We start from the raw sequence: 13,788 nt of genomic DNA on the forward strand, positions 1-13,788 counted from the left end.
AAAGCTTACTCGTGCCACTTAAATGCGTTTAATGCGACGCTGCAGCAGTAGGAAACGTTCTTGCATTAGGAGTAACACCCCGTTCTAATAGTGCAAATATGGAGACCTTGTAATACTTCCCTCACCACTGTGTTACCTCATTCAGAGTTAGTGACCTGACAGACATTTATTGAACTAAATAACATCACCTGAAAATGGAAACACTGCAAATGAGAAATATCAATCGGGTGTTTTATTAAAAAAAAGACATAATAAATCAAAGTGGAGCACAGCTCCCATTGGTTACACATGATATCACAGCTATGGCAACTACACACCAATCCCCTTCATTATTAAGTTATTGGTACAAACATGTTGGGGTGAAAAATCTAAAAGGGAATTAAAAAATGTGGAATTACATCTCACAGTGCCTCATTTTAAAGGCTGAACGACAAAACAAGGCACACAACAATTCCTTTATCAGCATCAAGGACAGAAATGTTATGTACAATGGTTGTGACGCTTTATTTTCCCTTTATCTAAACTTGCAAGTACTCATAAAAATCCTGTCAGAAGTTTAAAGACAAGTGAATGTGACTTTTGGTTTTTCGCTCTTCTTCGGCGCATCAGATCAGACTCTTAATCCGCTCGGCACGCGCTCCCTAAACACAACAGCGCGTGTAAACATGCAAGAGAAGTAAACCTTAAAACACAGCTTTTGAAAAATGACCATTCTCTAAGTAATTACAGGACGTTAAAGAACAAAATCTAAAATGAACGTTGGAAAAGTGTTTTCATCTTGCCTCCCTCACGTTAAGAAACACATGGATTTGTTCTCAGCCCAGGACACAAAGTTAACACATGCAATGAAATCTTAAAGACCTTGGTTAAGCAGACACACCTCTGAGTTAATATGAAGTCATGGATCAACATGTCACCTATTAATGGTGCTGTATCTTTTATCATCAATGAGCCGTGAGCACATTAGTGTTCTTGCCTTTTTCAGACAGAATCTTCCTCCAGGGCATCGATGGTCAAATAGTGTTTGTCTTTTTTCATCAGTAAAAGTCGTATCACACAGTCAACACACGTCTTAAATGGCTCGCCTCCACACGTGCAAATGTTCCACCAAAACATGTTTCCCCGCTTTTTTTTGAAGGGCACTGTCACTGTATCCTGGGCTGACCTAGGACGATTGTGATTGGTCTACAGCAGAGGTTTCAGGGCGCACTCACACTGTCTTTCCGCACCGCGCCCCGGGCTTTAGGGTACTTGTCCCGCTCGTACATGTGCAAACGTGCTCTACAAAAGCCCACCTCTCTCAGGCGGCCCGTGGACGGCCTGCTGTCCGCAGTTATGCGCGGAGCGGGTGCACTCACACTGCTCAAACGCACCAGGCTTTAGCTGAAAAAACGTTTTTTGCCCGGTGCGGAAGGACAGTGTGAGTGAGCCCTAAGTGTGAGGCGGGCCTCTGAACAGTATCAGGGGAATGATAGTTCTTACATTATTAGATCACATTGAATAGCATGATGTGTGTGATTTGGTTTAAGAGTTCAGACGTATAGTAGTTTTGGGGAATTTCACTGTTTTTCCACTTTCCCAATGTCAGAAACAAATAAATGCCTTCGGATATACCTTATTTTATGTTTTTGGCGGTCTGAAGTTGTGTCAAACAGCAATTTTTGGCTGTCTTCGCTCAACTGTCAGGTGCCTACGGGATTAAATATCATTTATGATTTGAGAAACTCGAAGCCCCTTTCACACATTCACACGCAATCTTTTCCCTGAAATGTGCAGGGACGTTTCCTGCAAGGGCTCATGTGTGAATGGGAGCGGGAATCGATGTTTAGAGAAATCTGTACCGCCCATTTCCCACGTCAAGACCTCATAACAATCATGGGGAAAATGGCGGTATGGCTTAGCCTCATGAGACCATCCTGATCTCTGAGCTCCATTCTATTTTACTCTCAGATCAGTCTAGTAACGTACGGCGGAGAAAATTTGGAGAAGTTTGCCAAGTGACCGAACCAATCAGCTTTGGTTTTGAGACAGGTCGAAACGAGAAGAGACTGTTCAGTGTAAACAACATGGCGGTTTCTGCTGATGAGATGAGCAGCTATGCTCACTGACTCTTTTTTCTCTGGATCCTTCTGTTAGAATATGGACCGGGCTCCTGAAATTGTGACTTTTATTCATAAATTCACGTTACACAAATGGCAAATATCCTTCACCGACATGTTGTTTACTTTGACTCCACGCTGTGAGTACGTCATACGCTTCATTGATCTGATTGGTTGATTTGGCCTAGTGTTGGTGATAGACAGATGTTTTACCCAAACAGCGACCAGTATTTTCGCCCCTTCCCAAAAGATCGAAAGTTCCCAGATGGACATGCTGAGCAAATGAGAATAAATCCAGCTGGTGGATTGAGGTTAGGTATGGCTGTGCTGTGAATGCAAACAGGAACATTGGAGGGTTAAGTGTGAAAAGGCCCGAGGTGGAAAAGTTCCTGAATGTGGTTGCATGTGTGAGGCCCAGTGTCAGGCTTTGAAAACAAAGACATACAACCAGCGTTAAAAGTAAGGGTGGAGATAGCACATTAACGCTGACACATTCAAACAATGTAAACAGGAGACCTTCTCTGACAAGCCAAACGGAAAACAAAACACTAGTATTGACCTTTGTCTCATATTTGAAAGCAACAACAATGTAGCAGAACTAAAATGGCGGCTACCAATAATATTTAGGTATTAGCTTTCCAATGTCCTATCCATCCTTCTATATTACCTCTCACCTGCCGAGAGAGCCTCTCGTGTTGGTGCAAGATTTTTCAGTCGAAGAGTCGTTACAAATAGGTGGGACAAAGGTTTAGGCTTTACAACAATGCTGGCCAGCAGCACCATTTATAAGTCGAATGAGGGGACAGAGCTGACATTGGCTGGTGGCGCGGCCTGCGATTAGACCTACTGTGCAAGGTCAACTGAAGACAGAGTGGGAAAGTGGGAAATGATGAGGACGATCAATCACTAGTGGTTATTTCCATGTGGTTCCCACTTCTAACAGTGCAAAGAAAACCCAGCAAAACAGCGGGAGCTTCTCTTCTTTGTCCCGAGCTGGTCACAATAGCGTGACACATCGGTCACGTTGCTTGTAGTATGACTGCGGATTAAAAGAGTTTTTTTGATACGGTTTCGATGAAAAAGGGATGCGGATCAGATGGCCATGGGGTCTTTTCTGGTGAAGGTGCAATCCCACAGGATGCCTTCCCCTTTGGGAAGGTGGCTGGAGGGCAAGAGGACTCGTGTGATCCAGTGACTGTGGGACAGAAGAACAAATCACCTGTAATGGCTGGAAACATACACATAGGACTTAGTGCAGTGGTTCTTAACCTTGTTGGAGGTACCGAACCCCACCAGTTTCATACGCACATTCACCGAACCCTTCTTTGGTGAAAAATAAAATGTTTTTTTTAAAATTCAACACATAAATATATGTTTTTTTACTGGTGCACAAAATGAACTGTGCATGAACATTACCTTGTTCAAAGAATAAAACAAACACAGTGCATGAAATCACAAGAAATAACATACCTGCATATCAGTGCGACTTCTGCTGTTGCCTTTGAGAGACCAGTTCAGATATGCGTGGCTTCACCTTGGCAAGTGCCACTTTCATGTCATTTTCACAGCAAAGTCTGTTCCTTTTCTTCGTTTTTATGTCCAGCATCCTCGAAAAGGATTGCTCGCAAAGATATGTTGTAACAAATGGGATAAAAAATTCCAGGGCTTTCTTAGCAATAACTGGATACTTTTTCCATTTGTCGACACCAAAATGTTGAGAGCGTTGTTGTTCGGAAGAGTTGCTGTTGAACCTGGCTCTGCTGAATTTCAATGATTTCGTCGAGGTATTCATCATTGACATCTGCTGTCTCAACAGCAAACGTGAACGGCTGTCTCACCCATGCTGGATATGACTCTCTTGTAGGGAAATATCCGTTGAGAGACTTTGCAAGCTCATCTAAGTGTGTGGCAATTGTTTGCTTCAGTTCCATGGTTACAGAAATGTCTCCTATTCCAGACACATCTTCGATCTTACTTACACAGTTGTCCAGAAGGGGAAAGTTTGCGAAGTTATTGTTCTCTGTTCGCCATTTCCATAACGGTAGCTTTTTTGAAAAAGCCTTCAGGTGTTCTTCCGCTTCCAGGATGTTGACTCCACCACCCTGCATCTGCTGATTGAGATGATTGAGAGCTGCGAATATATCAGCTATGTACGCTAAAATGAGAATGAACTCAGAATTTTAATGCAATCTGCATGACAATGTTGGTGCTCTTGCAAAAACAGGGCTAATTCCACACGCATGGCAAAAACACGATTCAGCACCCGTCCCCAGGATAACCACCGAACATTAGAATGGTACAGAAGTATCGCAAATTCAGAGCCCATTTCTTTACACAGCTCACTGAAGATGCGGTGCCTCAGAGCACTATTTCGCACATAGTTCACACATTCCACTACAGTTTTTAATGCTTCTGCCATTTTTGGAGGCAAGGTTTTTGTTGCCAACGCATGCCTGTGCAGAATACAATGCGTAACAATGATGTGTGGTGCATCGGCTTTTACTAGCCCGCCAAAACCAGACTTTCTTCCCAGCATGACTGGAGCTCCGTCCGTACAAACTGCAGAAACCATGTCCCATGAAAGACTGTTGTCTCTAAAGAAGTCATCCACAAGCTTCTTCACATCGGCCGCCTTAGTTGTTGTTGTAAGAGGCTTACAAAATAAAAAATCTTATTTTATCATGTCATCTTTCACATAGCGCACAAAAACAGCAAGCTGGCTTAGATTAGAAACGTCTGTGGTCTTGTCGAGTTGAAGGCTGAATTTTGCCGGGCTTGAAATCAGATCTGCGACTACTTGAGCCAAGATATCTTTACTCATGTCCTCTATTCTGTCGCTGATGGTGTCATTTGAAAGAGGAATTTGGGATAATTTACCTTCGGCCGCTGTTCCAAGTATCAGATTCGCCATCTTTAACGCAGCTGGTTTTATGAGTGTTTCACCAATGGTGTGGGGCTTGCCCTGCTTTGCGATCAGGTAAGCAACTTCGTAAGATGCTTCGAGGATCGGTTTGTTAATGGGTACAAATCCAAGAGCAGGCGGAGTGGCCCTTTCATCGAATCTGGCTTTCTTCACCTTGAATTCAGCAAGCGTTGTGTTCTTGTATTCCCCGTCTCCATGGAGCTTCAAGAAGTGTTCCTTTAGTTTTGCCGGTGCGAGACTAGAGTTGCTCAACTTGGCATTGCAAATCATGCAGATAGGACGCTGACTCCCATCACGTTCCGTGATACATGTGAATCCATGTTGTACATATTCGTCCAACCACTTTCTTTTTTTGCTCGACATAGTTTGTATGGATTAAAATATTAAGGAAGAAATCACATGACGTACTACCACGACAGTCACACGTTGACTACTGAGCGCATTAAATTCTCTGCAGCACTGATTGGCCAAGCAATGTCACATGATCATCTGCAGCCAGTGATGGCCAAGCGGGGCGTGTCATCATGAATTTACACGATGAGTCGGGTGTGTCTTGACCTCCGCGGCGGAGGCTCCGCCGAACCCCTGAGACCGACTCACTGAACCCCTAGGGTTCGATCGAACCCAGGTTAAGAACCACTGACTTAGTGGTTGTTGAAGTGCTTGTGCATCAATAAAGGCTTTCCTGCTGTGTTGTGTGAAATCATTATGAAACACAATAGGAAGAAATTTGGGTCCAAGTGAGGATTGTTTAGCCCTTTAAAGTCAAAGTTCTTAAGGTTTCATGAAATCTAACCCCATTTTTCCTCCCATTTATGATCTGTATTTTTTTTAAATGTATTTATATTTTATTTATTCTAAGCCATTCTATGTATTTCAATTCTGTAATTACCTCTCTATTATATAGTAGTAACTAGTAGTGCTTCGCTGTAGTGTTAAAAGGGACACTTCGCCCCAAAATCAAACATACACGTTTCCTCTCTCCTGTAGTGCGATTTATCAATCTAGACCGTTTTGGTGTGAGTTACCCAGTGTTGGAGATATCAGCTGTAGAGGTGGGCCTTCTCTCCAATATAATGGGACAAAGTGGCACCAAAAAAATACATTTGAAAAACTCAACAGCAATGTCTCTTCCAAGAAAATCCTGACCCGTTACTTAAGATAATCCTCAGACCTGTTGTGAGCAGTTTCATGTAGGAACTATTTTCTTCTACCGAACTACACCCTCCAAGCGTATCACCTCACAGAAACATAAACTCATGGACGGGAGGCTTGTGCTCCTCAACCGAGCTGTAGGTGTAGCTGATCGATTTAGCTAGCTAATGCTACGGCTAAGCCACTAATGTTTGCATCTCCTGCTGCAACGACCGTAAGTTTCTCATCCATGAGTAAGCTTCTTTTTGTGTGGTGGGTGCTGTAGTTTCCACTTAGGAAAATGTGCAACTGAACTCACCTCCTTTTTTCCACACCCAACAGTAACTTCCAGTTGTTCACTGTTCCATGGTGATATGGATTTTTAAAGACCTGCGTTAGAGCAGAAGAAACATAAAAAAGCTGCTCCTGTGCCATTTTCAAAGTTGTGTTTTACCCTAAATACTTGAGTGGAGTTAATGTTATTTAAGGGTTTAGTCCTTAAATTTACAAGAGGCTGATGTAGCCACCATCTTGGATTTTTAAAACTGGACATAACCATATTTGAATGAGTGGGCACAGCTGAGCACATCGCAAGCATCGTTTCAAAATGTCGCTGCGCTAAATGCTAAAGAGGGAAACTGAAGATTTTCAACTGGCTGACACGGGTCATGTGGTGGACTTTTGCTAGGAGGTGAGCAGGGAGGAGCTCGAGGTGCTCGCACCGTTCATCTGCATGTGCCATTTTGAAAATCTGCACTTTCCCTTTCGGTTACCTGCTAACACTAAACCTGACCCTAACTATCCAGCTTTGCTGTTAGCAAGGTGCTACAGCTTAACAAGACATTGTTAGGGTAGGTAAATGAAAACACACAGAGGGTTAATGTTTTAAGACTTTAACTCCCAGGTCTCAAAACCGTCATGTACGACAAGAACATACATATTTTTCATAATATTTAACACAAGTTCGGAACTTTTTTAGTGTACACAGTGCTGTGGATGCTTTATTAAACCCATACCTGTTGCTAGCACGATGACCTGTCAATCAAAATGTAGCCCCGCCCCACTCCATGGTCTATTTTACTCTAAACAGGACCGTAATTAACAAAATATACATCGTGCTCTACTTGAAGAAGGCTGGCAACTAGAGATTGAGTCCATAAACTCATTAGGAAAATGTTTACTGGGGTAATAAATAAAGTGAGAAGTAGGCTCATTTTCTCATTGACTTCTATACAATCCTCTTTTCCGAGTGGAGTCGCCCCTTACTGGACATTAGAAAGAAAGAAAGAATGAAGGTTTAAGGAACTTGAGCATTGAAGACTCTGTCCATCTCTTATATACAGCCTATGGCTCCACAGGTAGTCCAGTGCTCATTTGGAAAGGAGTGTACGTACCTTGCCCTTCTCCCGGAGTCTTCTGGTCTCTTTGTTGTTGATGTGCCGCTCCACGCTGGTCTCTGCTCTGCTGATGAGTATCATGTGCCACAGGGTTAGTCCTCCAAGAGCTACTGTCACTGAGCTGCGGAGGGGACATATCACAACCTGAGCTTTCTGCGTGACGTTATCAACATTTATCCGATTAAATGGGGCATATATGTGGTGAACTGTTTCTTACCTGGTCAGCACCCAGAGGAAGATGATACTCTTTTGAGCCGTGGTCTCGCTGTAGGCGTCAGTTGGAGGAGTGGTCTGATAGTATCTCTGAAGGTGAAAGGAAATAGTCAGGCTTCATACAATATGGCTATGTTACAAATGCTGGATACTGTTCCAGGTTAAGAGATATTTGGGTGGCAAGGACTTGAAACCTTCATATTAGTTGGTATTTAAAGCCTAGAGTTGTTGGTTTACTAGCTGGTACACAGGCACCTTTGACATAAGGCTATCCTGGATCAGAGGTGAATGTGAAAGCAGAAAAGTAAAGATCCTTTTCATGTCTCCTGTTTCGCTGTCTACCTTCTTGTTATCGTCTGGCAGTTGTCAACATACAAAACATTTCATCATAGCTCCTCGCTTAAACCAAACACCATCTCTACTTGTACCATTGGCAGCAATCAGACTAAGAAACAGGAGGCCAATGGTGAAGTGCCTTAAAGGGGCAGTCATTCTAATGTCCAGCGGAGGGGGGCCGACTTCTCTAGCTCCACAAAGGTCCATTTGTATAGAAGTCAATGAGAAAATGAGCCTACTTCTCACTTGTTTTATTACCTCAGTAAACTTGTCCTACTTAGTTTATGGTCTCAGTTGCTAGTCTTTAGTCTTCTTCGATACAACATGAGGGTCATTTAGTAAATTATGGTCCCATTTAAAGTAAAATAGACTATAAAGCAGGAGATGCTTTAGGGCGTGACTTTGACCATCTCACAGTTCACTTCATCAAAGTTAATTGTAATTTACTGGTCGCCAATCTCTTAATCATCGTTCAGTGGTTGCACCTTGTTAACCAAGGTAGCTAGCGTTAGCATTAGCTGGTAACTTAAGGGCTTTTTTTTTTTTCAACCGGCTCTGTGTCACTGCCGTACATGCAGATGCGTAAACGACCCAGTCACCCACCAGATGACTTGCATCTGCCAGTTAAAAATTGAATTGAATAGAAAAATGTCCTTCTTAAGTGTTTAATGCAGCGCAATTGAAGCGACAGCAGCGTAGCATTACTCCCTAGCGCCGCCTTCTTGTCAAGATGGGGTCACTTCTGGCTGCAAAATACCAAGATTGTTACAGCTAAATGCCCAACTCCTGGCTTTAAAACACAAGACAATAGTTGACGTCATGGTGGCTACGTCTATTATACTGTAATTTACGGTCTATGAGAGAAAAAAACTAAAATTGGGTTGGGGATGGCAGTAGCCTAGATGTTAAGAAAAACTCCACCCACAGATACTGGTGGTCATTTTTTGGTCATAGACGTGATGTTGCAGCATGATACCTCTTCCGGTCTCACCTCTATAGCGCTGTAGGCATCCAGAAACATGTCCTTGCTGCTGATGCTGCAGTAGATGCAGCCCAGGGTCATGTACAGGCAGAAGGAGAAGAAGTAGCGGTGGTTGAAATGGCCCACACAGTTGTTCAACCAGGCTGGAAACATGTTCAGTTCAATATGTTTAAAGTAGAAAATAATATTTAAAAAAAACATTTTAAAAGCTTAAAATGTAAATGTACGGTTTCATGCGTTCACTTTTGAGTTTTTTTATGTGTTGCTTTTTAGAAGGATACGACAGTGGTGGTCCATCTTCAAAACACATCTGTAACATAACACAAAACAGTTCAAAAATGAAGTTATCGATCAATTTAATTACATTAAAAAGACAACACTGATGACCTGTACATGGAAATGATTCATTGATGATCATACGTGTTGCAGATGCTGCAGTGGTGCGTCCTGGCCGGTTTGGGAGTGATGCATTTCTTACAGATGGACACTGAGGGAATGTGAATTTTGTCCTACAATAAACAAACAAAAAAACACAGATTAAGGAGATGTATTATTGTCTATTGGAACAACAGAAGTCAATCTAATCAAGAAGTAGACAGACATTTTATCTGTAAAATACTACTACAATTATAATAAATAAACACTATGCCTCTCGTCGTCACTACTCCGATGTTTCCGAGCCCCTAAAACAGAGAAGTTTGCAAACCAGATTTTCAACCAGAGTAACATTAGACGATCTACTTCCTGTTTACACCAGCACACACACTCAGAGTATGCAAATGTTCACGTGATATGCGTTTTCAGGGGATGGAGATCGTTTTTTTCAAGCCGTTATTATATAGGACAGACAGGAAATGGGGTGAGAGAGAGGGGGGGGGGGACACACGCCGCAAAGGGCCGCAGGTCGGAGTCGAACCCCCGGCCGCTCGTGGACCTTCAGCCTCTTTACATGGGGCGACTGCTCTAACCACTCAGCCACCTGCCGTCCCTGGAGATCGTTTTTGTTTCGAAGCACTGTTTTAAAAAGAAAACGTAGCAGTGTGGATGTTGCCTAGGGAGGAGTTTGGTACCTTGGGCGGGTGTCCTGGGGAGGTGGTGGTGGCCTTATAATAATGGAAGACCACCATAATAAGAAGCCAGTGGCCACAGCAGAGGTGCCAGACGACCCGGTACAAAGGATAAGTGCTGACAATTGTAGGAAGGACGAACAGGTAGACGATGACCAAAACCGAGGTAGTCAGCAGTACGACCAGGCTGACAAACACCTGAGAGAGGAAGAGAAAACACATGAGTGGGTGAAGAACATAGCTTTGGTGTGTAGGGAGAAGAGAAGCGTCTAGAATTCAAACAGCTCACCACTCCAAACCAGCGGGTCACATTGTCCACGATCCAATAGACTGGCTCAAACGCACAGTCGAGCAGAGTGTCCGCGTTGGTGTGGCTGTTGAAGTACAGCGACCTGAGCATCAGCTTGCTGTAGCTCCACAGCTCCGAGAACCTGTGCTCCTTGGATCCCTCGCCTCTGCCTCCTCTCTGTAGGCGGCACAGCCGGCACCAGCGCAGCGTCAGCCTCATGACCCGGGAGAGCTGCCACCTTAAACTGCTGGCCGTACGCATGCCACCGCCACCTCCTCGCCTGCACACTCTGCCTTCCAGACACACACAAACACACAGACACAGACCCCAGCAGTTACAAACGCAGGCCACGCAAAACAGCAGCTCTTCGTAGAGTAGCCGGAAGGGCGCCGAGTTTTCCGTTGTCATCTCTGCCGGCTTCCCTCAGGCGAAGTCAGAGTTTAAAAATTAAGTAACACCCAAAGCAGAGGCAGCAGTCAGCAAAAGGGACCTCAAGTTCTAAAAGGCACTATTTGAATCTGTGACTGTATCCTCTGTAAGACAGACGTCCGTCAAAGAAAACAAGGACGGGCTATCAGGTAATGAGCTACGCCCATCAGCCCCTGCAAATAAACTTCTGCTTTTAATAATTCACAGCAAATCCACATCTCCAGGCCAAAACCCTCTTAGAAACTTACAGGGGAGACGCAGAGTGGTAACCCAGTAAGACGGCAATGCAATGGGGTGAATATCTTAAGAAGGAAATAAAGTAGCTACCTGATCCAGGGCATCATTTCATGAAAGTGAGTATTGGTTACACAGATAAGGCAAGTTCAAGTTCTCCAAAATAGGATGGCATTAATAATGAGAGATGCTAATGGGGGCCTTAAGTGGACAGTACCAGTAAGGAGTGTCAACAATGTGCCCTCTTTGCTATCACCTGCACCTCGACTATCCACAGTGACCTCACAGTGAAAAAGCCTGCAACTGCAAGAAGTGATCTAAAACTGTAAATGTGACATGTCTCATATGTTAAGGTCATACCATGTGCTCATCTTTTAGGGAAGGACCAACCTTACCTTATTCCCAGTCTAACTTACCCATGTGAGCAGTTGGTCATATTTATAACATTGTGCAGTGTTGTTTACTATACGTACCTAGAGGAGGTTAAATATGGATGCAAATATTCATGGGACCGCCTCGGGATCCCCCAGTTAGAGCTGGTTAATGTAGTCCGGGAAAGGAAAGTTTGGGGTCCCCTGCTAAAGCTGCTGCCCCCTCTACCCGACCACGGATAAGCGGTTGAAGATGAGACGAGATGAAACAACGACACATAGGCTATGTGGCTAGCAAAGTCAGCTAACTACTAAGCTGTGTGTGTGTGTGTGTGTGTGTGTGTGTGTGTGTGTGTGTGTGTGTGTGTGTGTGTGTGTGTGTGTGTGTGTGTGTGTGTGTGTGTACTCAACTGGGAAGCCTGACCTGTGGTGTCTTTATAACACTACACACGATCACACCTGTTACACATGCAACTTTAATAAATCGTGATGACCACATTAAATCTTTATTATTTGGCGTGATTACTCTACACAAATGTGTGAGAGGCCCCTTTCACTTGGGGAAAATGGATCAAGAGTTAGGAATGAATGGCCACAAAAAAGTCATGTTTAGGGCTGCTTCCAACAATTCTCTTTTATAAATCTTAGGAATATTTTCTCGATTAAATAACTGTTTTATCTATAAAATGTCAGTGAAATTTATAATTGTCATTATAGAAGTTCTTACCAATAAATATATGATAAAATACTTTACTATTATAATAAAAAAAAAGATGTGAAAAATACCATAGAAATTTGTAAAACCCATGAGAATTAAAGTGATGTAGCTGTGCAGTCTTTAAATGTTGTAATTTTGTGAAGATATGTGCAAAACTGTCATATCTGTGACAAAGGTAAATAGTATAAATGTGCAATGTTTCCACTAAGGCACCCACACTGAATACATATAAAAGAGGATTAAAACATCTACTCTGTGGATTGAATAATTTAAGGGAAAAAAAGTTCAAATTCTCTGATTTCAGCTTATTAAATGTGACTATATCCTGGTTTCTTTCCTCCTTTATGTCGGTAAATTGAATATTTTTGAGTATGACATTTGAGGACATCATCTTGGACTTTGAGAAACCCAATGATCAACATTTTATAGACCAAAACAATCGGTTAATGGAGAAGATCGACGGATTAATCGACAATGAAAACAATTGTTAATAGCAATTCTTGCTTAAATTATCTGAAGTAATGTATCTCTCCATCCTTTAAGGCCACATCACGGTCAGGTGATGCATTTCTGAAGCTACAGTTCTATCTGAGTGAAATGAATACACAATGCCAGCATGTGGACCTAAGTTTGACAGTAACGATATCATCCACCCCTTTATATTACAGTCGATACAACAACATGTAACGTTCACGTGTACAGCCACAAAATCGCTTTACTATTATACACCCAAGTATTGCATATGTGAATGCAGTATTGTGGTTGTCCGTAATAGATCTGTTAGGTTACAGAATATCACCATTATCGAAATAAAATGAGGGTTGAAGAATTCAATGGACGACTGACAAAGAGTCCACATAAAGACATCACACACTGACGGACTGAACTAAAACTATTTATCGTGTCACCCCGTAAGAGAAAGCGTTCCTCCAGTTTAGCTACAATGCTTTACCGTTAGCTAACTGCTAGCTGCCTCCAACCGGACCACGTTAACGGTCGTGTTTAATAAATACAGTACACCGGCTCGGTCCAAAGTTGACATTGACGTGCTGTACCTGGTCAGGTGGAACGGGCGGACGAATCTGCAGCACCCCGGTTAGGTCATGGTCAGACCCCTGTAGCCATGGTCCACCGGTCTCACCGTGGGTGTGCGGCCGCGGACACACAGCTCAGAGCGGCGCTACTCACGTAGATCGTCTATTGCGCAGAAGTGTCTTCAACAGAAGCAGGCGGACGTGTCTCTTTCGGCTAAAGTGGTGACAGGAAAAACAATTATACGATAAATGTAGCAGTGGAGTGTCAAATACGGGTATACCAAAGGTGAATTTTTTTTTCTCCAAGCAGCCCTTCGTACAACGGAAAGGAAAACTCCCCCCAAAAAAACATTCCAGAGTGAGACCTCTTCTTCTTCGTCTACTCTTTGGCGACGCTCTCTTGACAACGCGCAATGTGTCCTGGGAAATGAAGTCGTCTTGTAGCTGCAACGGTTCATTAAAACATAAAAAATGAACGCTGTCGTTGCTATAAGCGGTAAAACAATAGCATGGTGTGCACCCACAGTATCAGTCCTTACGACGACAACATAAATATGTGACA

At 43.2% G+C, this 13,788-nt stretch overlaps 1 protein-coding gene across 2 annotated transcripts; it reads right to left on the minus strand.

Annotated features, from left to right (window-relative positions):
* Positions 1-220: 220 nt before the first annotated feature.
* Positions 221-13,347, minus strand: zdhhc16b (zDHHC palmitoyltransferase 16b). 2 transcript variants are annotated; one of them, XM_083933402.1, is made up of 10 exons: positions 13,248-13,347; positions 10,441-10,729; positions 10,155-10,349; positions 9,505-9,593; positions 9,366-9,394; positions 9,094-9,227; positions 7,771-7,856; positions 7,551-7,674; positions 6,476-6,546; positions 221-3,294 (listed from the first exon to the last, which is right to left on the minus strand). In XM_083933402.1, exons 2-10 carry the CDS (start codon positions 10,699-10,701, stop codon positions 3,192-3,194), a joined length of 1,092 nt encoding a protein of 363 aa, XP_083789528.1. In that variant the 5' UTR covers positions 10,702-10,729; positions 13,248-13,347; the 3' UTR covers positions 221-3,191. The 2 variants fall into 2 exon arrangements, with proteins under 2 accessions (XP_083789528.1, XP_083789527.1); XM_083933401.1 differs by having other exon boundaries at positions 10,441-10,733; positions 13,248-13,344.
* Positions 13,348-13,788: the final 441 nt, after the last annotated feature.

Source organism: Echiichthys vipera (genome assembly GCF_963691815.1).
Source record: "Echiichthys vipera genome assembly, chromosome: 18".
Classification (NCBI taxonomy): Eukaryota; Metazoa; Chordata; class Actinopteri; order Perciformes; family Trachinidae; genus Echiichthys; species Echiichthys vipera.